Source organism: Procambarus clarkii, chromosome 19 (genome assembly GCF_040958095.1).
Source record: "Procambarus clarkii isolate CNS0578487 chromosome 19, FALCON_Pclarkii_2.0, whole genome shotgun sequence".
Taxonomy (NCBI): domain Eukaryota; kingdom Metazoa; phylum Arthropoda; class Malacostraca; order Decapoda; family Cambaridae; genus Procambarus; species Procambarus clarkii.
The window spans coordinates 32,834,779-32,861,782 of record NC_091168.1 but is presented as its reverse complement, the minus strand read 5'-3'; the positions used below and the strand labels follow the sequence as shown (position 1 = coordinate 32,861,782).

General features: G+C 41.1%; 2 protein-coding genes across 4 annotated transcripts in view; one reads left to right on the top strand and one right to left on the bottom strand.

Annotated features, from left to right (window-relative positions):
* The first annotated feature begins 3,136 nt into the window (after positions 1-3,136).
* Positions 3,137-9,478, top strand: Archease (protein archease). Of its 3 annotated transcripts, XM_069327257.1 has the most exons (3): positions 3,151-3,290; positions 4,049-4,249; positions 6,444-9,478. In XM_069327257.1, exon 3 carries the CDS (start codon positions 6,453-6,455, stop codon positions 6,909-6,911), a length of 459 nt encoding a protein of 152 aa, XP_069183358.1. In that variant the 5' UTR covers positions 3,151-3,290; positions 4,049-4,249; positions 6,444-6,452; the 3' UTR covers positions 6,912-9,478. The 3 variants fall into 3 exon arrangements, with proteins under 3 accessions (XP_069183357.1, XP_069183358.1, XP_045597036.2); XM_069327256.1 differs by lacking the exon at positions 4,049-4,249 and having other exon boundaries at positions 3,137-3,290; XM_045741080.2 differs by lacking the exon at positions 4,049-4,249 and having other exon boundaries at positions 3,167-3,185.
* Positions 9,479-16,967: 7,489 nt separating this feature from the next.
* skd (mediator complex subunit skuld) overlaps positions 16,968-27,004 on the bottom strand; it is a gene marked incomplete in the record, with an annotated part of 189,800 nt that continues 179,763 nt past the window's right edge. Inside the window, 1 exon segment of the mRNA XM_069327253.1 lies at positions 16,968-20,925. Within this exon segment, the coding sequence (XP_069183354.1) occupies positions 20,793-20,925 (133 nt within the window).

Genomic DNA, 27,004 nt, shown 5'->3' with positions numbered 1-27,004 from the left:
TGATCGCAAGCGGGGATATTTCTGATGGGGGAGAAAGAAACATTTGCGCAGCGCGTCCCGCGGCGTTGCGCGGACAGTCTGGGGCCGTATAAATACGGGCGCACAGAGGGGCTCTGCCCTCACTCCGCCTGCCCCCGCCGCTGCCCTCGCAAAGATACTAGTACTAGAAAATACAGACAATATAAGAAGGACGATCATGTACCAAATTGCTAAATATTGAGTGCCAAGAATATAGAAGGAAACAGTGTTGTAATATATTAAATAACTTATCAAAGGAAGTACTTATGTTGAGGCTATCAGTGGACGACACACCCCGATATACTATCTCCTGGGTGACAGCACTTCTAGTGCTGTCGGTAAGGTTTCAGCAGTGAACAATGGTGCTGGGCCGTATTGATAATAAAACGCTGAATGTATCAATCACTTCAGCAAAAGACTTGGGACAGCTAAGATTGTTATTTTTTCGGGGGGGGGGGGGGGGGGGGGGGGTAAAGAGGATGGAGAGGCATAGGTAATTTCTGTGTGTAGTGTAGTGTAGGTGAAGGGAAGTTAAGAAGTGGGAAATACAGTGAGAGTTATGAAAGCAGGCGGACTGTCCGCCTTGCTGACACCATGTGTGGGTGTTGGCAGCTAAGCTAAGCTGGCTCTCTCTTGTAGGCAGCAGAAAGTTATCTGAGGTAAAAGGAAGAGGGAAGCTGACACATGTTATAGTGCAGCCCGTTATCGGGAGCGTTATCTTGAGATGGTTATGTTGACATGATTTCGGGGCTTAGCGTCCCCGCGGCCCGGTCCTCGACCAGGGCTTCTTTTTTAACACACGCCTGACAGCTGAGTGGACAGCGCTTCGGATTCGTAGTCCTGAGGTTCCGGACTCGATCCCCGGTGGAGGCGGAAACAAATGGGCAAAAATTTTCTTTCACTCTGATGCCCCTGTTACCTAGCAGTAAATAGGTACCTGGGAGTTAGACAGCTGCTATGGGCTGCTTCCTGGGTGTGTGTAACAAAAAGGAGGCCTGGTCGAAGACCGGGCCGCGGGGACACTAAGCCCCGAAATCATCTCAAGATAACCCCCAGGAAGCAGCCCGTAGCAGCTGTCTAACTCCCAGGTTCCTATTTACTGCTAGCTGAACAAGGGCATCAGGGTGCAAGAAACTTTGCCCGTTTGCTTCCGCCTCCAATAGGGATCGAACCCGGAACCTCGATCAGGACTACGAATACCGAGCGCTGTCCACTCAGCCGTCAGGCTCCCTGTCAGTGTTCCCAACTTTAAGAAACCTTCTTAGTAAAGTGCCTTAACCTAACCAATCATGTTACGCTGAGAAGACGTAGGCAAACAGTGAGAAAAGAACAAGAAAAATTTCTTCATAGACTAGATAGAAAACTGGTATAAAAATTGACCCTGAATATGTATAAACAAAATTATGATGATCTTATAAATAAAATTTATGAAGCCGTCAGAATTAGCGAGTCAAACCAAAAGAAACGAAATAGCAGCCGAAAAGTTAGACAGAACTAGCATTAAGAGGATCCTAAACTTAAAAGAACTTAAATCATTGCTAGACAAACAGATGAAGACTGTAAGAACTTAAGAACTCCTGAGACGTTGAAACTTTTTCAGGCTTGTTAGGCTTTTCTCTCGCTTGCAGCAGCAAGGGAGAGAATGACTGAACTTTCACAGAATGAATACTCCCTTGAGCAAAGCCTGGCAAGGCATAAACAAAATTATTGGTAAAACAAGTAGACAATTATCACATCCAAACTCACTACACAAAGCCCGTCAGCTAATTAGAAAAATGGTTCTCGAGCTATGAAATGCTACCAGTTAGCAGCACTAGGGGAAAATTGCATTCGAAGTCCAAAGCCAGAAATGCGCCCATTTACATATCAATGAATAGTTCGTGTTGAATAAACAACATGAATATGATGTTCTATAAACTGGTTATAAATTGGATGCAGCTGTCTTCAGAGGCAGTAGTACTTATCCTGGTGAGGATAATATCAAGAGTTACATTCTTGTAAAGCCACTATTACGCATAGCGTTTCGGGCAAGGTCCTTAACCCTAATTTCCCCGGAATACGACCCCGCCGAATCGTTTAACAACCAGGTACCCATTCACTGCTGGGTGAACAGAGGCTACAGTTAAGGATTGGCGCCCGGTCAATCCTCCCCGGCCAGGATTCGAACCCAAGGCAAGGCGCTTGCGAAACGCCAGGCGAGTGTCTTACCACTGCGCCACGGAGACTGCTAGGCTATCATTAGGCTATAGATCATTAGGCTATTACATCGTGGACCCGGTAATCCACTACTGTATTAGAATTACTTAATGCAAGTTATGTTCGTAAGGGTGCGTGAGGGTATTCTCAAGCACCCAAGTCCCTCAAGTGCTCAAGTCCTTCAAGTGCCCAAGTCCCTCAAGTGCCCAAGTCCCTCAAGTGCTCAAGTCCCTCAAGTGCCCATCTCCCTCAAGTGCCCAAGTCCCTCAAGCACCCAAGTACATCAAGCACCCAAGTCCCTCAAGCACCCAAGTCCCTCAAGCACCCAAGTCCCTCAAGTGCCCAAGTCCCTCAAGTGCCCAAGTAACCGCTAGCAAAGTACCCACTGTCACCAACAGTACCCTTGAACACATATACAACCTACAAACTAAACCCAACACCCAACAGACCATATACACCAATGTATCACTCAATACAGCTACAAGGAGCGCGGGAAGTGCTGCTGTTGTTCATGAGTCCAATAGAAGCACAATTAAAAAAAATGTAACTAGGCATCTACTTTGCACATTGAACTGTTATCTATCCTGATAGCATTCAGTATTATTGAAAATACTGTAGTAGACTTCTTATTTATTTCAGACTCTCATTCCTGAAGGAAAAAAACTTTAATAAAAATTATAGGTAGACGAAACCAGAAGTTATAACACGAGGCACATGTATATACGAAAGAGTTCACGTCTACAAAATAAACCGTGTACGTACATATGATAGAAAAACCTCGTGTACTCCATATATAAAACTAAATTTGATCTTCTTATCGCTAGGATAGGCCAGGACAGATGACGTGAAGGTTTATGTATGGAGTAGTGATGGTGTAAAGGGGTACATACTTTACTCGGGTGTGAACGCACGTGGTGCAAGAGGTGTGCGTGTACGAGCTGACCGCACTCTCCTCACGGGTCACAACCGAGGTAAACATTCCGCCAGCACCCACCAGTCCTCGCCAGGGGCAACTCCTTCACCCCAAACATTACCTGTTATTAACAACAGTCTTTGTAGGAGATCCAGGTTCACTTGTAAGTTTACACTATTATTATTTTATATTTAGGTGATTTATTGCATTCCGACGGCTGCATACCTCGGCCTGCCACCAGTGACTCCACTGCAATGTGCCACCAGTGACTCCACTGCAACGTGCCACCAGTGACTCCACTGCAACGTGCCACCAGTGACTCCACTGCAACGTGCCACCAGTGACTCCACTGCAACGTGCCACCAGTGACTCCACTGCAATGTGCCACCAGTGACTCCACTGCAACGTGCCACCAGTGACTGTTCTGCACTATATTGGAATCTGACCTATTTGTCAGTGAGGTTAACCTATGTATAGAATTCCTAAAATGTGCAGCCATGTTGGAACAGACAAGCACCCAATGAAAATAGTTGAAAACATCTTGATAATAAACATTAATTACTTATATATCAGAAGAAAGACGGAAATATAATGTATATGTAGAAGCTCTTATTAGTAAAATAGTTTAAGTAAAACCAAAGATATTTGACCATGTCATTTTATTAAAGTTGCTTCTTTCATTGAACTCCAAACCCTGCACAAACTGATTGATGTAGCAGCGAACTTTCTCAAAACAGTGTTTATTTCACATAGGTTCGTTAATAAACAAATGTTTTATATGTCTCAAGAAAGACAGAAATATAAGCTTCATTTAAAATTCTTTACCATGGACATATTTAAAGCTCAAGCAAAGATACATGTACTTTCATAATCCGGAGTCACGCTTTGGGTTGTTCCAAGTTCCCCTCTTCCCCATTCCAGGGTGTGGTTCTCTCGGGTCGTCCGCAGGGTGGTTCGTTCCTGACAGCCTGCTGTCTGTCTCTGTGCCCGCGTCGTTCGTTGGTTGGCTCGGCATTCCTTCGTTGATGTTCCTGGGCCTTGTCGGGCCTGTGTGACCTTGAGTTGGTTGTTGCAGTTTTTGTCTCCGCTTCGCATTGGGGGTGTGCGTCTTCCGTCTCCCTAGTTAGGTCCCTCTTGTTTTTGTCTTTGGGTAGGTAGCTCCGGGGAGCCGACGGGGCTTCCCCCAGAAAACCAGCGTTGAATGTAATGTACAGTAACGCCATTTTCTGGGCGAGACCCGCAGGCTCCCCGGCAACCCTCCCTTTCCCCGGTCGGCGGATTTTTGCATGTTTTGATGTCCAGCCTCAGAACTGAGAGGTGGATTGCCAGTGCGGGGGTCTGGGGCTCCCCCTTCCCCCTACCGGGGAGGGGGGAGCTGCGCAGACAGCTGCGCGGCGATGTGTGACATCATACTCATTTACCCGATCCTGTTTGGGGAGTTCTATCCACTTGTTTGGCTTTTTGTCGCAATTTTCACCAGAATAGGGGTTTGTTTTCGGACGCTTACCTTTCTGGGTGCCTGACCTGGTCGATGGCAGACATAGAATGCTTCCAACTACACGGGGGTTTTTTATAGGCCATTGCTCCTCGTGCCTCTTCTGAGGGGGGCCAGGTTCTGGCTTGTGGTCCCCGGTAGGCCCACAGAACTCCATACATATGACTGATGCCAAAGTCTGACATTAGCATATCAGCCTGGATAGCTCCAGGGAGCCTCTGGGTCTTACCCAGAAAATGGCATTTCATTACATTCAACGCTGGTTTTTTATATCATCACAAAGACAGGAATATAAGCCACATTTTAAATCATTTACCATAAAATTAACTGAAGTGAGAGAGAGGATATACAGTATGTTTTTTTTATAAATTGTGTGCTCGTTCTGGGAGCACTGAGCCCTGCATGCCACCAAAGAATTGTGTAATTTATATATATATATATATATATATATATATATATATATATATATATATATATATATATATATATATATATATATATATATATATATATGTCGTACCTAATAGCCAGAACGCACTTCTCAGCCTACTATGCAAGGCCCGATTTGCCTAATAAGCCAAGTTTTCATGAATTAATTGTTTTCGACTACCTAACCTACCTAACCTAACCTAACCTAACTTTTTCGGCTACCTAACCAAACCTAACCTATAAAGATAGGTTAGGTTAGGTTAGGTAGGGTTGGTTAGGTTCGGTCATATATCTACGTTAATTTTAACTCCAATAAAAAAAAATGACCTCATACATAATGAAATGGGTAGCTTTATCATTTCATAAGAAAAAAAATTAGAAAAAATATATTAATTCAGGAAAACTTGGCTTATTAGGCAAAACGGGCCTTGAATAGTAGGCCAAAAAGTGAGTTCTGGCTACTAGGTACGACATATATATATATATATATATATATAAACTTAAAAGTTATATATAGTATATGATAAGCAAGATAGAAATATTAGTGTTATTGTTACTATACATTAAGGAATATATTTTATGTGAAAGCTAAGATGTAGTTAAGTAAAGAAGACCTAACAATCGTCGGTATCTGGACACCTCGGCACTGTTGACTGGCCAAGGGGTGAACACAGGCACCACAATACTGATCAGTTATGTAATTCATATTGGTGCTTTATATTCCATTTGAAATAAAGAAATAAGCTTTGTTTTCAAGTGTTTAATATACAATATAGTAGTGTATAAGTATTTCAAATAAGAGCAAAGATATGCAGTATATGATTTAATAAAAGTTTCCTGTACTCTTCTGTTACAATGACACCTTATTGCAATATGTATCATCATAACTGGCAACACATTCACTTTACTGTAAACTTTTAATTATGAAAATAATCACAGTAGATGCAAAAATACAATTTAAAATAGCACAGCATTAATTTTCCAGTAAAGTGAATTTGTTGCCAGTTATGATTATATTATTAAAAAGGTGGGCATAATATAGATCATAATATACAGTAGAATACTGTATATGTTTGTACTACTGGAATATCCTTTCAAAGTGAACATAAGTATGGGCCTCAAAATCATGGGTGAAACAGTGGCATTTTACTTGTTCCAGTATGATATTATTGTCAAACATCCTTCAACAGAAGCTCGAGTAGTTTAGGACATATGAGTGTTGTACAGTAGTGAGCAGTTTGCCTCAGTTTGAGGGAATAAAACAAATTGTCATATGTGATTGATCTTTACAGGTTTAAAAAAAAATTCTATGCACACCTGGATGTAGGACTTTCAAATAGTTTAGTAGTTTAATGGTTAACAAAACAAAACTATTTGTATTGATCTTTGCAGAAAGAAACTATGGATTTTACCCCTGAAGAACTTGAACTTCCCACCTGCAAGTATGAATACCTTGACCATCCTGCAGATGTTCAAATTCATGCATGGGGCGAGAGTTTGGGTGAGGCATTTGAACAGAGTGCAGTTGCGATGTTTGGCTATATGACTGAAATAGACACAGTGGAGATTACTGACCGGCAGGAAATTGAAGCCAGCGGACATGACATTGAAAGCCTACTGTATCAGTTTCTTGATGAGTGTTTATACATATTTTCAGCAGAACCTTTTTTCATAGCACGTAAAGTTGTCGTTAAAGAATTTAATAAAGAGGATTTTAGTTTGAAAGCTGTATTATATGGCGAAGAGTTCAGCCTGGAGAAGCACCCACAGGGCACAGAAGTGAAGGCCATAACATATGCTAGTATGCAGGTGTATGACACTGGTAATCAGCATGAACTCTTTGTTATTATTGATATCTAATAGGTTATTATTGATAGCTAATTGGTTATCATTGCTGTCTAATCTGTTTGATTCTGCTGTTCTGCTCCAAAGAGTTTCTCCATCTAATTATTATTGACATCTAATTGGTTGTTATCAATAACAACTAAATATCAATGTCAGATTTGTTATGGATTTCTATTTTATCATTAATATGTTAATGATATTTTAATTTAATAAAATTGTTATTATTGCCATGTAATTTTATTAAAATTAAGGGGAATAGTTCCTTCTCACTTGCATATGCCCTAGCTTGTGTTTTGTTACATTTTATTGACCTTTGTACACAGAAACAGCCAGTGTGAAGGACAACTTAATAAAGATCAGTCTATCCTTTTTAGTTTGTAAATTATATATAAAATGAATGTCTTAATAAGAAAAATAAATACAGTGCTTTGCAATAAAGAGTGGCTGATATTTTCTCATGCAATATAATAATGCAGAATGTGAAATAATTTACCTGAATTTTATGTAAGGATATTTTCACATGTACAGTACACTACATCCGTCCAGATCTGGACCTACCTATAGTGGACCTTCTAAACAACGGACCTAATAAATCCTAACTCACAGGATTTCCCTCTGAAATTCAGATGTAAAATAAAAAAAAAAGACAGACAGACATGGGTTGGGGATAAATGCAGTGAAATCTGTTGCTAATCCATCATGTAAAGAAATTTCCATTTTTTTCTCGTTACTTAGCTTGGCTTTTTATTATAGAAATTATTATAATTATTATTATAGAATTATATTATAGAAATGTTTTGTTCAGCTCGTACTGTACAGGCTTCCTGTCCTCGTCGAGGCCACTAGTGTTAGTGGCTATCGGGTAAATCAGGTAAAAATTACACAATAAAGATGGATATACATTTTTTCATGTAACATTCTCATAATATTGATCATATCAGTATTATGTGACAACATTATCCATATAAAATATGGAACAATATTAATACTGTGTATTCCTATTAATATATTCAGAATTGTCAGTTCTTCTGGATTCTGATATCTTGACCACTTCAGGGCCCCTCTGACTGGTGTGCTCCCCAGACAATTTCTCAAACATTGATTTCACTTGTAGAATTATCATTCATCTGGCAGTTATGCTCTAGCCTCAGAAAAATTCTCCTGGCCGAGGGAACACACAGACCCGTGTCTCTTTAGACATGCAGTGAAATTGTCTGGGTTAGGTTTCTCTCCATAAGAGAAATAAGGGTTTCTCTTTATAAGAGAAACTTTTGTATTCATGCATATCATCATTGCCCACTTTTGTATTCATGCATATCGGTCATCAATACTCAACAGCACTCGCCCGGTGCTTCACGAGTGCTTTGGCCTGGGGTGCCACTCTAACTGTAGCCTCTGTTCACCCAACGGTGAATGGGTACCTGGTTGTTAAACGACTTGGAGGGTCATATTCCAGGAGAAAACTAGGATTAAGGACCTGCCCAAAATGCTATGCGTGCTAGTGACTTCACAAGAATGTGAGAACTCCTGTATATACAGTATATATTTATATATATACAAAAAATACTGGCTTATGGCTTTCATGGGGTGATGAGCCAGCAGCTTCAAGAAGTTAGAAGTCTAGGAACCCTGGTCAGAGAATGGGCCTCGGGAACATTGATCCTTGAACCAATAACAGGTAGGTAGCTGTACTAGAAAAGGCTAAAGCAAAAGCTTGCAAAAACACACACCCAATCATTCACTATAATGTTCACAGAAGAGTATAATAGAGAAGGTTTTCATATGCCATATCAAAAGTAGCAGGAAGTTTTAACCCTATAGGATGGTATTTCTAGTGTTTAGTTACTCTTATAGGACTAAATTTATCAAATGTATGAACCAGATTTGACTGATAAAATTGTACATGATAACATGTAATGTACCGAAATAAAAAGCATCTCCTTTACACAGGTACAGTAGTCACATAATTAATAAAATTATAATTCTGTATATACTGTACAGTGGGGCATCCCTGACTCATAAGTGGCCTCATATCCTGCATTTCACCCCAAGTCCTATTAAACAAATTATGATTGTGACTGAAGGAATTTTAATGTTCTGTTAATCTTTATTATTTTAATGATTTTTACAATGTTAGTAGTGTGAGGAAAGGGATGCATTCCTCTTTTATTTTTTTAATTTTAAAATATAATACAGTACTGTATAATGTTATCACATGTTATTTACATGGTTATAAACCAAACATATTTAATTAATGCACTTTGTACTAGGAACTTGCACCTTTGCAACTTCCCCAATAACTTAAAAAAAAAAAATCAAACATCAGTGTCTTATGTTGGTATTTAGGTCTCAGGTCAGGTACTGAATTGTTGTTGTTCAATTCCATGTTTGAATTTAATAGAAATGTATATAATGTATGAAGCATGATATGTAAATGAATACCTTTTAAAGCCCAGACATCTAATTTAATTATTTTGGTACTGCTATATGAAATACTTAGCATCCAATTTGTGTTGTAAGGCAGTCACTTTCTACAGAAAATTGTTAATTTAATTTCTTTATAAAATAAAATGTTAAAATTGTATGAATTATATTATTTAAATGAATCACTCCTAATGGGTGTTGCATTCGTGAGGCAAAGGAGCTCTTGTGTACAGCCCTCAGCCAGGTGCTATTGGCTCCTCCTTAACTCACAACTCTGGTGGCAGAAGACACCAGCTTTATGTGGCTCACATTTTCTGTTCATGGAGACTGGTGTATTCTTGTTTCCCTTCATCTGGATATTGAACCTAGCCAGTGGCTGCAGCTCCAGGGAAGGAACACATTTCCACCCCATCCCTGAACCCTCTGACATGTCTCCAGACTGTTGCTGATGATGCAAACTACATTACGACCACTACTCATCTCCATCCTACTTCTAGAGGCATAAGCCAGATACAGCAGACCAATCCACACACTGGAAAATGAAGAGACGAATGGAAAACGTTTCGGTCCGTCCTGGACCATTCTCAAGTCGATTGTGATGAGGGAAGTTGTTGTTGTTAAAGATTCAGCTACTGGGAACTAAGTTCCAAGTAGCACGGGCTATGGTGAGCCCGTAGTGGACTTACCTGGCACAGGAGCGGGGCAAGTAGCACGGGCTATGGTGAGCCCGTAGTGGACTTACCTGGCACAGGAGCGGGGCAAGTAGCACGGGCTATGGTGAGCCCGTAGTGGACTTACCTGGCACAGGAGCGGGGCAAGTAGCACGGGCTATGGTGAGCCCGTAATGGACTTACCAGGCACAGGAGCGGGGCTGTAACTGTTCTGTGTGAGTCCTGAGTTCTGAGATGAGGGAAGATTGATTGATTGATGAAGATTAAGCCACCCAAAAGGTGGCACGGGCACGAATAGCCCGTAAGTGGTGGCCCTTTTGAGCCATTACCAGTATCAAGAGCCGATACTGGAGATGTGTGGAGGTGCAACTGCACCCTGCGTGACGGGAGATGTCTCCCGTGAATGTGAGATGAGGGAAGGAGATGATGGCAATAAATAGGCAAGAGTGAGGTGAGGAACAAGGCAAAAGGTATGTAAGGTAAGGTGTAGTAGAGGGGATAGTAACAGGAAAAAGAACAAAGGTAACTGCAGAAGGCCTATTGGCCCATACGAAGCAGCTCTTTATTTACAACCACCCAATAAGAAGGGGGATAGTAATAGGAATAAGAAGAGGATAGCAAGGGATCTTCTTGAGGTTATCTTGAGATGATTTCGGGGCTTTAGTGTCCCCGAATCCCGAAGGGATCGTAAGAGAAAATAATGGACAGAACACGAAAAAGGAAAAAGAAAGATAAATGGAAGGGTAAGCTTATGTTAGGTCACGTTTGTTAGAAAGATTACAACATTTGAGTATATACTGTGAAAGGGAAGAGTCCACAGCAACAAAGCCAGGACTCAAGTTCATGTTGGGTACATTGTGTATTAGAGCCGATTCAACAAGACGGCGTCTGTGTAGAGTAGAGGCAGGAAAGATTATTTTGGAGGAAGACCAATCAATAGGATGATTAGAATCCCTAACATGACAGAAGAGAGCATTGTTTGTATCTGCAGACTTAACACCTCTTTTGTGTTCTTTAAGTCAGTAAGAACTTTAAGTTTAAGAACATCTTGTGTTGACTTTTTGACACCACTACTTCCTTGATCTTTTTCTATGCACTTCTCCCATCAACTTATACTTGAATTGGTGTGTCCATGACAATCCTTATAACAGTGACCATTTTCCCATACTTTTGTCCAATTCTTGAACTGGTAGTTCCTTTTCCTTCTTTACCCTGGTAGCATTTTAACAAAGGTAACTAAAAATGTTGTACCCCCCCTGTTATGCCTTTGGTTATGTTAAAATGTTATGCCTCCCGAGACACGAGAAAATACCCTGACTTGACTCTGAAACCCTCGGGTACTTTGCAGCTGGAACCAGGGAGGGGGGGATAAAACCAGAAGCAGGCAAATCACACCCACGGGGAACAAAAGAGGAGGGGTTGACTCAGTCCACCAACACCACCAATTCCAGTCCCTAAATACAATTGGGGCCATTTCAAGGGCATCCAGATGATTGATATGCCCCAAATGTCTAACTAAAGTAAACCTTGCTCACAAAGCAGCAACTGCCTGAAAAGCTTCTAAAAGCAATGCCAAATCAGTATAGTATGTGCAAAGACCCTGTGAAAACAAACCTCACAGGACTCGCTCAGGGTCGTAAGTATCACTGACTCAAGCAGGCAGTATGACGGAAACAGAATGAATGATCATCATCAGGTAGCAAAGTTGAACACCCATCAAGCTTGCTCTTGGTAAGAGCAGGCTCGTCAGGCCAAGTCCATAATAGATTTATACCAGAGGCCTGCATTAGGATTACCAAGGCCTGAAGGCTGCTAACCAAGCAAAAACCCCAGGCACCGAACTGCTCTCTGGAAAAACACATCAAACGCTACCAAAATATCCAGGTTATAAATGGCAACCATGGCACGCAATATAAACAAGCACCTGAACCCCGGTGCACCCCAGCACAACCAATAGCCAGGTTGTTGCACAACCATAAGCCAGCCTTATGTTGGCCAGGCTGGCCAACATAAGAACGGCATTCAGAAACTTGTGTAAAGAGTCATTCAGAACTTTGTATACCACATATGTCAGGCCAATCCTGGAGTATGCAGCCCCAGCATGGAGTCTATATCTAGTCAAGGATAAGACCAAACTGGAAAAGGTTCAAAGGTTTGCCACCAGACTAGTACCCGAACTGAGAGGTATGAGCTACGAGGAGAGACTACGAGAATTAAACCTCACTTTGCTGGAAGACAGAAAAGTTAGGGGGGACATGATCACCACATTCAAGATTCTCAAGGGAATTGATAGGGTAGATAAAGACAGGCTATTTAATTAACACAAGGGGCACATGCACTAGGGGACACAGGTGGAAACTGAGTGCCCAAATGAGCCACAGATATTAGAAAAACTTTTTTAGTGTCAGAGTGGTTGACAAATGGAATGCATTAGGAAGTGATGTGGTGGAGGCTGACTCCATACACAGTTTCAAGTGTAGATATGATAGAGCCCAATAGGCTCGAGAACCTGTAAACCTGTTGATTGATGGTTGAGAGGCGGGACCAAAGAGCCAGAGCTCAACCCCTGCAAGCACAATTAGGTGTGTACAATTAGGTGAATAGGACTCCCCCCTCACCCTCTAGCTGAGGGCCTAAACAAAGGAGTCAAAGCACCAGAGAAGTAACTCTGCTAGTGCAATCCCGTGCTAGCAGGCACTCGGGGAAACAAAAACCCTGAGCACATGCAGCCTGAAGTCCAACAGAAGCCAAGCCCACACAACAAACCAGAGAGAAAACATGTATGTGAAGTTAATACAGTACTAAAATAAAGGAACACACCAAGAAACAGATGGCCCCTGCAGGATGAATGATGTCCATGGATGGCTGGCACTTAGCTTCATGCAGAGGGGTTTGCTTACAACTGGCAGACTGGAGCATTACAGCAGTAATTGCCACCATAACATCAGCAACAAAACTGAGTAGGAGAGTTGGCTGAGGGCAGGGGCTGGACAGCCTGGTGGTGGCTATTGATACTACCGAGATGATGAGTCACAATAACGGCTGAAGGTACGATGACCAAATTACACATCATTAGATGAAGAGACAATGAATCAGGAATGAATCGTTGTCTCTTTATCTGGTGTTTGGCTTGGTCAGATACTAATGAGCTTTGAGCTAGTTGAGTGAATCCCTTGTTCTGTGTATCATTTGCAGAGTTATTTGGTAGTTTCAAGGCTTCATTTTCTATGAACCTTTCAGCTGTGTGTAACACTTCTCTAACTTTCTGGCGGCCTTCCCAGTGGGGTGATGTTACGATATCAACATTATTGCTGGAGTGAGGAGTGGCAATATCAACACCATTAAATGGACCTGCACTCCAACTCCAAGGCATTAAGTGAGACAAAGACAACGCCATCTGTTGGCGCAGGTGTGGCATCTGGGAATGGCTCCTTTTTCGTACTTCAGTTAGGTAAGGTCGATATGACGACCTCTGGTGAGTGAAGTAACGATATCAATGCCATCTAGATTGTGCATCAAATTACATTTACCGTTCACCAATGAAAAGTTGCCATGCTATGTTCTCCTTGTATACTTTCTGTCTGGCTAATGACTTTTATGTTCACAGAGGTGACATGGAAAGTCTACTGCACTCTGATACTCATTTCACATTGAGCAGTACAGAACTCCTGACTTGCTTCCTGCGAGGACAAGTGGCCGCTGTCAGTAGTAAGCAGTGTGTTAGCTGTTGTACTTGTGCAGTGTTGTGTGGACCAACGTACCTGGGATTTGGCCAAGAGGAGTTACAAGACGACAGTAGTGGCTGTCTGCTGAGAAATGCTGTTTGTGTGTTGCTAAAGACTTCTGCCAGGGTGTTAAAGACCCCTGTCAGTAGGTTGCTGAAGCCCTCTGCCAGTGTGCTTTTGTAGAGCAGATGTGGGGGTATTGGGACATAGTGACGATACGGTGTGTATGGACTGGCCCATGCTGAGGAAGGTGAACTCGCTGGTGATTACCATTGAGTGTGGACGATGTATATTTGAAGATAGTGGACTCACCGGGATTTGAAGAACACTGCTGATATATTGAGTGTCCTGGGTGCAAGCGACAGGGTACATAAATGTAGTTATACTTCAATAGATATATTGGTGAAGGTAATTGCATCTTTTTTTACCCCTTTATTCCTTGCTATCATCAATTCTTGAGAACTTACCATTGACTTGGGGTGGGATCATAGAAGAGGCTCTAAGGCTCATTACGCAGAAAGAACCCAGCTACTGGCCCAAGCAGACCATAACAGGTGACGAATTGTCACTCGCTCTGTGCCTCTGAGGACCAGAGCCAGAATCTGGCTCTGGTCCTCAGTAAGCCAAACACAACTTCCATGACGGATGTTACACATTATCATAAAGCAATCTCGGGAAGATAGCTTCAGTGAGCCACTAGGACTTTCCCAGTTAACTCTTACAATTACTGTAATCTATGCCAAACAATAACTACAGAACTGTTTAAAGCAATTTTTGGATTCAACAACTCAGAATTAGGCACAAAAAAATAAATGTGGTTTTGTCCTTGTTAAAATTGAATGTTGCAAATAAAGAAATTTAAATTTTTTAATTTGTGGTTTAGCTTCATGTCACCATTAATGCTCTTAACAATCCACGTTATGGTACGATGAACTGTTCAGCTGTCATACCATAACCTGGATCACTAACATCTACAGGTTGGATGCTGCTGCTCTTACACATCTAGTGTATTAAAAATCAACAAAGATTGTATCCAAAAGCAAATTTCAGTAAATAAAATCCTTCTGATACAGTGTCACTTTGTTGTATCACAGGAGGAGGAGCAGGAGGCAGGAACACAACTAGCTCACAGGATTATACCAACACTGAGCTTCCAGTTATTTTATCAGGGAAATATAGGCAGTATATTTCTAACAATCTATAATTATTTGTCATATTTTATATTATTTTTTATACATTTTACATTATTAAAGCAATGTTCTTATGTGTAAACATAGGTTGCTGCGGGTCTTTCGTAACCTGACAGCTATACTCTTGGTATTCTGATATTATTAATTGAAGCATTTAGCTATTGAGGTCAGAATAAATGAGTGGTCACTGTATTAGAAAACAAATCTTCCAACACCCCCTTGATCCTTTATAGGTATCAACATGTATAAAAATATAATTCAAGCTTTTAGGGTTTGATCTTTGACACCCACTTGCTTTGGACATCCCATGTCCTTTATCACAAACTGAATGTTTCAGTGCCTTACCTTAAGTCCTGTTACACATCTGGGGTGTATATAAGCAAACATGACTATATATGCTGAACTATGCATGCACTGCATATTCCTTGGCCCTTTGTCATCTTGACAATACATCATACAAACCTATGCCTCAGTTTGGGGCCCATTCATTCTTGGTACTGTACAGGCTCTAACCCAGAGCCTGTACAGTACATAGGCATCCGTGTTCCATTGTTACAAGATTGCTGCATTCGGCATTGCCATCGATACTTTGCATGGACCCTCTCTTCCATTCATGCTTGTACTTTTGTACTGCACCTTGACTGCTAACCCTATTAAATACCTTGCTCACTTTCTTTACCACATTGATTACTTGCTACTCTCTCTCCGCATGTCTGCAATATGTTCGCTCACATAGTTCCCATCTTGCCACCACAGTGGGTCCATCTTGTTGGATATTAATACTGTACTAATCTGTGTGGTGAAGGTTTATACTCATTGTTCAACAATACCTTTTCCTTAACATTTTCACTGCCATTCACATGCTTCTACTCTGTTTATGGATGAATCAAAGTCTGTTGATGGCATTGGCTTGTTATTTATACTTGTCAATCTCTTATATGCCATCTCCTCCTAGAGATGAGACCCTTCATGGACTGTTCAACATCAGAGGCCCGAGACTGTTCAACACACTTCCACTACACATAAGGGACATAACTGGCCGACCCCTCAGTGTGTTCAAGAAAGAACTTGATAAACACCTCCAAATGATACCTAATCAACCAGGCTGTGAGCAGCTGTATCCAACAGCCTGGTTCACCATTCCAGCAACCATGAGGGCTGCAGTGATCGTTTGCCCCGAAATCATTGCAAGGTAACTGCAAGGTAACCCTTCACATCTTCTTGCAATTGAAATCCATCATTGGCTGTTCGTCTTTAGCAGATGCATGACAACCAAATTTTGCCATGTTCCCACCCATCCTGATGTTGCTTTCCAGTTACAGTAGTTTGCAGATGATGCTAAGATTCACTCGCTTTTTGATTCTCGCCGATTCTAAGCTTTTTTTTTTATAACTAATACTTAAAACACCCCATGTCAGTCATTGAGGTTCCTAGTGAAACTGCAACAAGATCTGTTATCCTACATCAGCTCGTCTGAAACCTGCTCCTAGACATTCATGAGATTATTGTGTGTATCCATTAGGAATTAACTAGCTTTAATGCCAAGTAACTATCATATAAGGAATAGGACAAGCCAGGAGCCTTTGTGTGGTCAGTTGACTTGATGTGTCGTATCAACGTGTTGAGCATATGCTTTGAATGTTGTCACTCAAAATCATATACTGTATGTTACACAAGTCTTGTAACTGATTACAAGTAATCATCAAGAGAAGGCACCAAGCCTGGATAACTATTTAGCTGGCTGTGGCACACAAAAATTGAAATATCAGATACCCATTCAAGATGCTACTCATTGTACATTTTAAGTTTCTTATGGATATACAGTAGTCCAATCCAGCCACAACTATAATTTGCATACATTGCCTCAAATGAGATCAATCATCATGTAGTAAAACTACAAATATATTTGAGTATATTAGCAAAGCCTTTATTGTTATTATTCTTATTGTTACTGTATTATCACATGTGAGGACTTAAGCAAATGGTCCATTGCTGGAAGCTATATTTACTAAACCCACTTATCATGGGCTTGAATATATAAAAGGAAAGAGAAACATTAAGTTTACACATAAAATTGTATTTTATACCAATGATAATAATGACAGTGGGTCAAGCTGGAGCTGACTGGCCCAACATTCACTCTCACTCGTGCACGGACTCACACGGCCCTCGGGCTAGAGCAGCTACCCATCACAAACACAAGAGGCGTATGGTCTTAAACAAGAAAATAATCACAACAGTACAAGACAGACTGACAAAAAGAGACAGCATTTGAGAGTGCAGAATTAACAGTGACCAACAATGTCTGAAGTATGAGTGTTAACAATCAATACTGTTCTAAGTTATAAAAAATACAAAAAGAGAACTACAGTACAGTACTTTTAAGTTCCTATTAATATAAGATATGGTTCGCTCAAACAAATAAAAACACAATTATGATATTCTATTGTGCAGACAAATCCAGTAGGATAAAATTTATTTAGTCAAAAACTAATAGGGATAAAAATAATATATATGTATATACTGTAATATATACAGGTATATATTATATTTTATTTATTTATTTATTTTATTCTTTTTGCAGCATAAATGAGACATTGATAACAATAAAATACAATAGATAATGCCTCTTCATGCCCAACTGATGTAATGGTTTATACAATATAACATTCTCAAAACTATAACCATATGACCCAGATACACTTTTTCTTGGGTTCTTTTAATTAAGTTGGAATTAGTGATTCCACTTTGTTAACAACATATTTAATTATGCACAATGTATTATATCGTGTTTCTGCAATGTGATATAAGTGTATGCGAGTGCAAATGATGTTTGTATGTACTGTACAAGCATATGTGTATGTGTGTGTGCACGCGTGCATATGTGTGTGTGCATGTGTGAGAGAGAGCGAGTGAGTGAGTGTGTGTGTGCGCGTGCGTGTATGTGAGAGAGAGAGGAGAGAGAAGAGAGAGAGAGAGAGAGAGAGTGTGTGTGTGTGTGTGTGTGTGGTGTAAGGAGAATTGGGTGTGTTGGTCGTGGAAGAAGTGTGCATGCGGGAATGTATACAAGTTGGCAGATGTTTTATATGAAGTACTGTATATAATGTACATGTGTAAGGCATCTGTGTCCATGCGGTGTATTGATACGTGTGTGTGTGGGGCATGTAGATGTGGATGTGCAATAGCATGGAAAGGGGTGGACGTGTGCATAGTGTGGGTGTGCACACAGTATTTTGTGCATGCGTGGAGGGGTGCACACAAGTGCATGAAGTGTGCATGGTTGGAATGCATGTGTGCATGGTAAGGGCAAGTGCACGTTTGTAAATTATATTCGTGAAGTTTTGGTATTAACCATACACATGTTGTTTCCATGCTTTTGTACAAAGTTGGCCAGAAAGTTGTGTCAATGAAGATGATAGTAATTGAGCAAGGAAGGAAGGGAGCTGCCACTAGACCCACGGCAGGTTAAGACCTGTAATCTGTCCACACTACACAAAGCTAATCTCTCTCATTTCTTGTGATTGCATCCAGTCACTTATTGCAGTGTTCAGAATTTCTTTCAAAAATAGTCATAAAAAAAGTACCCATGATTTTTTTAATTAATAATGGAATGAGAATCAACAACTGCTTAATAAATGTCAGTGTTTTTCATAACCTGATGAAACACCAGCAAATACTCTGTCTACAATACTGCATAGTCAAAAATTGTTTACACAAATAAAATTCTACATATAAAATGCTAAAATTTCCTTGTAAAATACAAATTTTTTAAAAAATTTAACAAAACTCTAAGTCCTCACACATTCCACTTGGTAGACAGGTAGGCAGGTCAGAATTAACGAGACGCACATAAATAGATTGCTCCACACACACCCTGGCTGGCGTAAGGCTGTCCCAACCTCAGAAGAATGCATAAAAGAGCATTAAGTTTTGTCTTCAGTCTCAATCCCTTTGGCCCAAGTGGGCATCCTCTCAGGCATATTTCTGATATCTTTGGCTGCAGCACATCAATGCTTTGTAATACCCCATCTTTGCAAATATTGCAAATACACTGGGACAAAAACAGCTCAGCTGTTCACTGTCAATGATAAAAAAGTCACCCTAATATTGTTTAAGCAACATGAGATGGCTATAATGCTGGTACAAGAGAAACCTGCAGCTGAGGGTCAGGGAAGAGATCGCTGTACTTAGCTGCCTGATTGCCCGACTCCTGAGGCTCTGGGACGAGTGAAGCCAATACTTGCCATGGAAGGTTTCTGCCATCTTCCACTTGGTTATTCACCTCTTTTTTTAAAATACACTCCTTGTACAAATGTTTCATTTGTAAAATACTTTCTTTAAACTATCTAACCTTACATGCTACATGATTTTTTATGTTTTTCAAGTTAGTCTCAAAATAAACAATTGAATTTACTGACAGAAATATTTTACATCACAACCCCTCCATTTGCATCAAGTTTGGAGGCAGTTGCATTAGGGGGAAAATACTTAACTTGTATAAAGAGTCAGGAGGTGTAAAACTTGTGTCTCACTGTACATGTAACCTAGGGTCTGTACACAAGAGCAGTGGGGGGAGGGGGAGGGGGCTGGGAGAGAGGTGGGGAAACCTGCGTGCCACTCATGTGCTACTGCCAACTCATCCTCCGTTTAGGAGCCACCTGCCATAGTATTTATGTACAATTTGGCTACAGGTGCAAGAGGCGAAATGTACACATATTGGTACAATCGACATTGTACACTACTCTGAGAGCCTCGGGGCAATAGCACATCAGGGCATAAAAAGATCTGACCCACCCAGCTTGTACAACACCACTGCCTATTTACATTATTGAAGTGATCAGCACCAGGCTATGCTGAAACAAGTGTTAATAATAAAAAGGCATAAATATCCAATTATGAAGTACAATCAATCTGTTATTCATTATCACAGACAATCCTGCTTGGATACTAGTCACTAACAATGCACTGGTTTACTGCACCCAGCCCACGATACCAATGGCCCACCTAGTCTTGCTCGGGCAAATTCATTGTGTGATTCCAAAATACATCTTGTGAAATATGAGCATTATTTTACTTCAATATAATTTGCTAAACTTGTGCTCCTAGTTTATCCACCCATTATGTTACATCTCTGTCCATTATTATAAGGCAGGACTGTTTTGATTGCTTTTGTGGTGGACTTCTGGCCATAATAAATTAAGTATATACAGCGATCTTAAGACATAATGCAAGTTTTGTGAGGTATGACCTTCCCTTTGAGCATTTACAACAATTATGCATCAGCCCTATTTAAATAATGCTTTGGTTAAACTGCTATCCACTAATCTTCATACACTTGTCATCAGATAATGTGCTTCAGAACAATGCATACCGATTCCCTAGGTGTCTGCTCTCTGGGTCCACCCAGGCACACGCTTTCTCTACAAACATTACAATATTAAATGTGCTTTGGCTAGTGTATCAGTTGATATAAGCCTCACAAAATTTGAAAGGCCTTTCATTTGTATTATTATTATTGTTTGAATTATTACTTTGATCAATAACATATTGATTTGTTTGACAATTTTCTAGACATAATGCCCTGTATTAAATTGTTCTGAAAAGTAATTTTTTTTTAGAGATTCTATGATTTGTTTATTACGATAGAATCTTAAAATATTAAAAGTGAAATTAATACAAAAAAGCATATGACTATTTTTAATAGCAACCTTGCATATTTTGAACAAAGACTAATTTTGTGTCTCGGGCACTTTGTCATGCAACTGTGTGGCCTAATAGTATCTCCATGTAAAGCCCATTAATTGCACCAGAGTGAATTGAGATAAGAAAGAAAGGAAGAATGATAAATAAATGGGCAAACTTGCTCAAGAGTTGAATGATCGGCTATCATACAAGGGCTGCCATAACATTGTATAGATGAGAGAGAACTTGCATGTGTAGCGGCAAGCAGGATCTCCGGTCCTGTTTAGCAGGGTCTAGCACTAGCCACGAGAGACCATTGTAACCTTCAAGAACATATCTGAAAAGGAAAAGAATCAAATGAGTAAAATTCTGAAATGTTTCAATGAATAATTTTACTATATTTTAACCATAACAAAGTATTACAAATCATATACAGTGCACCTCTTGTATTTGGACCTCCTTACATCACACAGCTCCAGACGATGTACATATTTGGCTATCAGAGCACCTGTCTCAAATCCAAATTCAATCCAGGTTCAACGTTATGCGATCTCTGAGATTGATATGCATAATTTCCACCCAGTTGTATTTTTGGTTTTCTATTCTTGTGATTTTATGAGTAAAATTTAGAAATGTTTTATAGAACATATGCAGTAGTATAAGTGGTACAATAGGATAAAAACCCACACTTGTGTATTTGTGATTTTTATGTAAAGAAATTACACTAATACACAAGTGTGGATTTTTATACTTTGTTGTTATTTCTCTGAGAAGACATTACCATTTCTTAACACTATCGCTCACCCGACATGCGCGCGGTCAACTTAGAGGTCATGGACCCAACGTGCGCGCGAGCGTGCGGCCAAACACGCGGTGACGCATAAATGTATATACTCGTTTCAGCTTTCTCACCTTAATTCTTGTGCTACGTCGCTCGTTTTGGTATCATTGTGTTCGCAATTAAATTCCCTACAGGTATGTATGAATATAACGTCCAAAAGCCTGGCGTGACTCCCAACAGAAAAGCCTAAAGTTACCCGTGAACGAGCACCAATTTGTACACTGCAACCTAATGTGTATACTCGTTCAGTTTGATAACATCAATTTTCGTGTTACGTCTTTCATTTTGGTATCAAATTGTTCGCAATAAAAAGGTGTGCATTTTAAAACTAGTCCCATAATAATAGAGTAATAACTGTAATTTTAACAAATATTTTAATTCTGGAAGCTCATCATTACAAAATTATTTATATCTTTCCAGTGTTCTGACATAAATTTTTGTGTTACATCTTTCATTTTGGTAACAAATTGTTCGCAACGTAAAGGCGCGCATTTTAAAACTAGTCCTAACATAATAGGACAATAAATAGAATTTTACCAAATATTTTAATATTTTGAGCAAGAACCTATTTATAATATTTCAAGTGCTCGGACATCAAGTTTCATGTTATATCTTTCATTTTGGTATCAAATTGTGCGCATTCTAAAGGCGCTTATTTTGATACTATCCCAAGGTCGATCGGATAAAAAATGAATTTTATACAAATATTTTTGTAATGGACGCAAGTCAGGTCCAAAGTTTGGATTCAAGATAAAAAAATTGGACGAAAGTCAGGTCCAAAGTTTGCAATACTGTTAAATGGTACATTACAGTTGATATGATTTATGTCGCATCTGTTCTGCAAGGTGTTTCGAACCTGTTCCGCAAACCATATCAACCTGTTGATTATGTCCACATCTGTTCTGGTATAGTGCTGCCAACGTTGGATACATCTGGAGCACATGTACCAGTATACCTCTGTACCGGTGTAGTGGTCTCACTAACAATATCATAACGTGAATGGAAAGGCTATAGGGTATTGATATAGAGAAATAATCAAGACTAGGGAATGTGGATTCTGGCAGAGGAGACTAGTGTTAGAACATGGACCACTTTGTACTTCACGAGATGTGGATTCCATGCAGGTGGTGCATACTCAAGTAATGGTCCTACATAGGCAATACATTTGATCTTGAATACCTCTTATTTAGATTCGAGTGTTCTTCCTGCGTTCACAAACTTCCTAAATGCTGTTGATGTTATCCTGATTATGCATGCCTCTGGTATTAGTTTTGGAATTAAATCCTACTCCAAAATCTCTTCTTTTTTCCCCATAATTGCCATCATCTTTTGGTGTAGATTCTGTACCCATAACACCCTTTCTCATCATCATATTTTCCTTACACCCGTTTGGTTTGAATTGAAAAAGCCATTTGTCTCTCCACTCCTGGAGTTTGCCAAGGTCTTCCTGCAACACACTATAGTCATCTTCAATTTTTACTCTGGCATAACCTTTTGTGTAATCTGCGAGCATTGATATGTACAAGCTTTCTGGTAGTTTGTTTACACATGTTAGGAAAGACAAGTGTACTACAAGAGAGCCGTGTGGGAGCACACCTTGACATCTAGCTCTTTATGACCAGGACTCGTCACGTATTTACTCGTCCACTTATGAAACCTGTACATCTTTCTTTACATTCATTAAACAGTTTGTGAGCTCTGAAGGTTATTTATAATAATACCCTTGAGCTTGTAATGTTTGGAAGCTGTAAACTGTTCAATGAATGTAAACAAAGCCGCCATGACTGCTGACGTTCAAGTCATCACATCTGACCATGAAGCTGTGAATGGTGGTGGCTTTCACAACTGCTACCACTCAGTACATTCTCATGTACTTAGTATGAATATTTCCTGGTCTTTCTTAGACTGACTTTGTTTCCTGGCTTCCAACATATTCTCTCGTCAAATTTCCACTCAATTTAACCATTCAGCTGTGCATCCCAACATATGATTTTTAAACTCCCTTGGGTACACTGGGCTCACATTCGCTTTTTCAGGCCTTTATTAATCACTCATCTTGACAAAAATCCTGAGTCTCGCACTTTCCTTCTAGGGCCTTTGTAAAAAGATGAGAACCATGTCTGGTACATCACAGTCAAGTGTCAACATGCAGAGCAGCCATACTAGGAGCCACTCAGCTGGCAACAATGGCAAATAAGTGATTACTGTATATTGTATATATGGTCCATATATACAATATCATATATAGTTAGGTTTGGTCATTACAAGTAATGTTTACAACAACACCAACACAATGTAAATAAATCAAATCCTCTCTCGCCTACATCCTCTGTGACAGTCACACCAATACAAGTGCTGGTCAAACCAACAAGAAAAATCATCACAATGGATCCAGGCAGATCCCTATGGGGTTATCTTGAGGTTATCTTGAGATGATTTCGGGGCTTTAGTGTCCCCGCGGCCCGGTCCTCGACCAGGCCGCCACCCCCAGGAAGCAGCCTGTGACAGCTGACTAACACCCAGGTACCTATTTTACTGCTAGGTAACAGGGGCATAGAGTGAAAGAAACTCTGCCCATTGTTTCTCGCCGGCGCCTGGGATCGAACCCGGGACCACAGGATCACAAGTCCCGCGTGCTGTCCGCTCGGCCGATCGTCTACCACTCTGTTTACAAAAGTGAATTTTCTTACATTTCTCCAGCAGCTTTGTTTTGTTAGTTTAAATCTATGACCTCTTGTTCTTGAAGTTCCGGGTCTCAGGAATTCTTCCCCAATCAATTTTATAGACTCCTGTTACTATTTTGTAGGTAGTGATCATATCGCCTCTTTTTCTTCTATCTTCTAGTTTTTGCATATTTAATGCCTCTAACCTCTCCTCGTAGCTCTTGTCCTTCAGTTCTGGGAGCCACTTTAGTGGCATGTCTTTGCACCTTTTCCAGTTTGTTGATGTGCTTCTCAAGATATGGGCACCATACAACCGCCGCATATTCCAGCTATGGTCTTACAAAAGTCGTGAACAATTTCTTTAGTATTTTCCCATCCATGTATTTAAAAGCAATTCTGAAGTTCGAAAGTGTAGTATAGGCTCCTCGCACAATGTTCTTAATGTGGTCATCAGGTGACAGTTTTTCTATCTAGAACCACCCCTAGATCCCTTTCTTTGTCAGAATTCTTTAAAGATTTCTCACATAATTTATAGGTAGTGTGTGGTCTATGTTCTCCAATTTCGCATTACATAACATGGCATTTATTCACATTAAATTCCATTTGCCAAGTGGTGCTCCATATATTTATTTTGTCCAGGTCTTCTTGAAGGGCATGACAATCTAGGTTTCTTATCTTCCCTATTATCTTAGCATCATCAGCAAACATTTTCATATAATTCTGTATTCTATCTGGTAGATCATTTATGTAGACAATGAACATTACCGCATATATTACCATTCATATTAATGAACATTACCAATACCGAAAGAATCACGACAAACCGAGGAGAAGGAAAATAGACCACCCAGGTCAACGACCAGAACGACACCGTAAGCGCTAGCGCAGGCCAGAGGTGAAGCAACACCCAAGACAACAAGCGGAAAGAAGCAGAAGGAACAGCAACACCGAATGCAAGCTGGAGCGGCCCCGCCAGCACTATCCAAGACGAGGCGACAGTACACGGCACCAGATGACGGTCCAGGATCAATCCCGAAGGGAAAGACAAGACAACCCTATCAGAGACCGAAGAACCCTTTGCAGTGATAGGAAAACCAGAAGGACCGCCAGAAAACTATACACTGCCACCGAGACAAAGCACGCAGATGGGAGACCAACAACGAAACCACCAGAGCTCACACAAGCTACAAAAAACTAGAGATAAAAACCCGAGATGCAAAGACTCGAGGGGAAGAATGAAACAGCCTCGTACAGGGCTGGACCAATCTACAAAAAGAAGTGGAGCTGCGGGAGCGCCCCAACCACGGCTGGCAAAAAACCAGAAGGAACGGCTGCCAGGGAACCAGGAACCCAATCCCGGCGAGCCGGAAAGGAACCAACCCGGGCGAGCAGAAACGCCCCGTCTGGGAGGAACCCCCCCCCCCCTCCCAGGAGCCCTGAAGGACCAACAAGGCCAAACACTGAAGAGCCATAGCCTAGGCAGAGGCCAATGAGGAAAACGAGTACCACGAACTAAAGCGCGAGACGCGAAACGAAAAACAGCGACGACACAACCCGAAGGAGCCACGCAACCAGCTCTAGCAGGGAAGAACGAGGCACGCATCTCCGAGATATACATGAAGAGAACTACGCAGGACGTGTACCACAGGAAAACAAAATGTACGTTCTGGAAAAGGAACAAAAAGGCCGGAGCCAGGACCAGAGTCCTAGCTACCCCTGTCCCAAGAAAAGTAACAAGTAGGGCAGGAGCGCTTAACCGGAAGTCCACAACCACCCGCAGACATTGCAACACAGAAGCCTGCAATGAGATACAAGGAAAAAGTGAAAGAACTCTGTACCAAAACTGAACACTGGAATAGTCAAAAATCAGAGACCTGAACATGGACAGAGGCCCACTCCAGCACCTAACATCAGTATAGCCAATAAGCACCGACCAAGATACACAACCATGTGTAGCAAAGAGGGAGGAAAATTGGAAATAGGCAAGGAAAAGACCCGAAATATGAACCAAGTAGCAGCCGGTAACGCAACGGATATGACCAACCGCATCGTGTGTTGTGGTAGGTCGCACATACACAGAGGGACACCATGGATATCAGGGTGCAGCCAGGCACCGAAGATAGGCAAGGAAGGAGTGTCCAGAGGTCAGAGACCGAGGCAATGAATGAGGACACAGAAAGCATGGACCGAGGGAACGAAGGAGTCTCCAAATATCTAGAAAAGGCCCAAACGCCGAAAAACTAAACAAAAATCACCAAAATTCGGTGCTGTTCCCCATAGTACAACTAAGAACAAGACACATGGACAAAGTAAAGTCACTAAGACACAAGCAACACACACAACACCGAACACCCCACCAAAAAGCGAGAACCAGCACCTGGCCGACAGAGTCGCTAGACAGTACAATCTCACCAGCAGAACAGACACACTACCGTGTCACGACACAGCTGAGCAGTGCAATGTAACAGGAACATCCCTAGTGGAGAATGTCCAGAGGTGCATACCCAGTAGGAGAAGACGAGGTGCATGCTGCACAGAGGCGGAGAAGGAATCGCTCAGAGCCGCCCCACACTCGTAAGCCGAGAAAAGAACTAGAAGATCGCTCCACACAAAACAAAATCCAGAACACCCAAAGTATCCATAGGGTTATGACCGGAGATAAGAGGAGCGAGAATGGCGTAGAATCCGTGAGAAAGGATGTGGAACACCAACACGTGTATGCCGCCCAAAACAAAAACAAACCCCTCCAGACCCCGCCCCTGAGAACCGAACTGCACACCTGTCTACCAGAGAGGGCCCCAGCAAGGCGTATGGAATGAATAATAGGAATGGCGAGACAGGAAGGAAAGACAATGTGAAGACTAAATAAGGCAAAAACAGAATCAAAAGACAAGAAGCATGGAAGAGGACCA

Bases quoted from the DNA above. Each gene is read 5' to 3' on its own strand.
- Archease (XM_069327256.1), top strand. From the start codon at position 6,453: ATGGATTTTACCCCTGAAGAACTTGAACTTCCCACCTGCAAGTATGAA.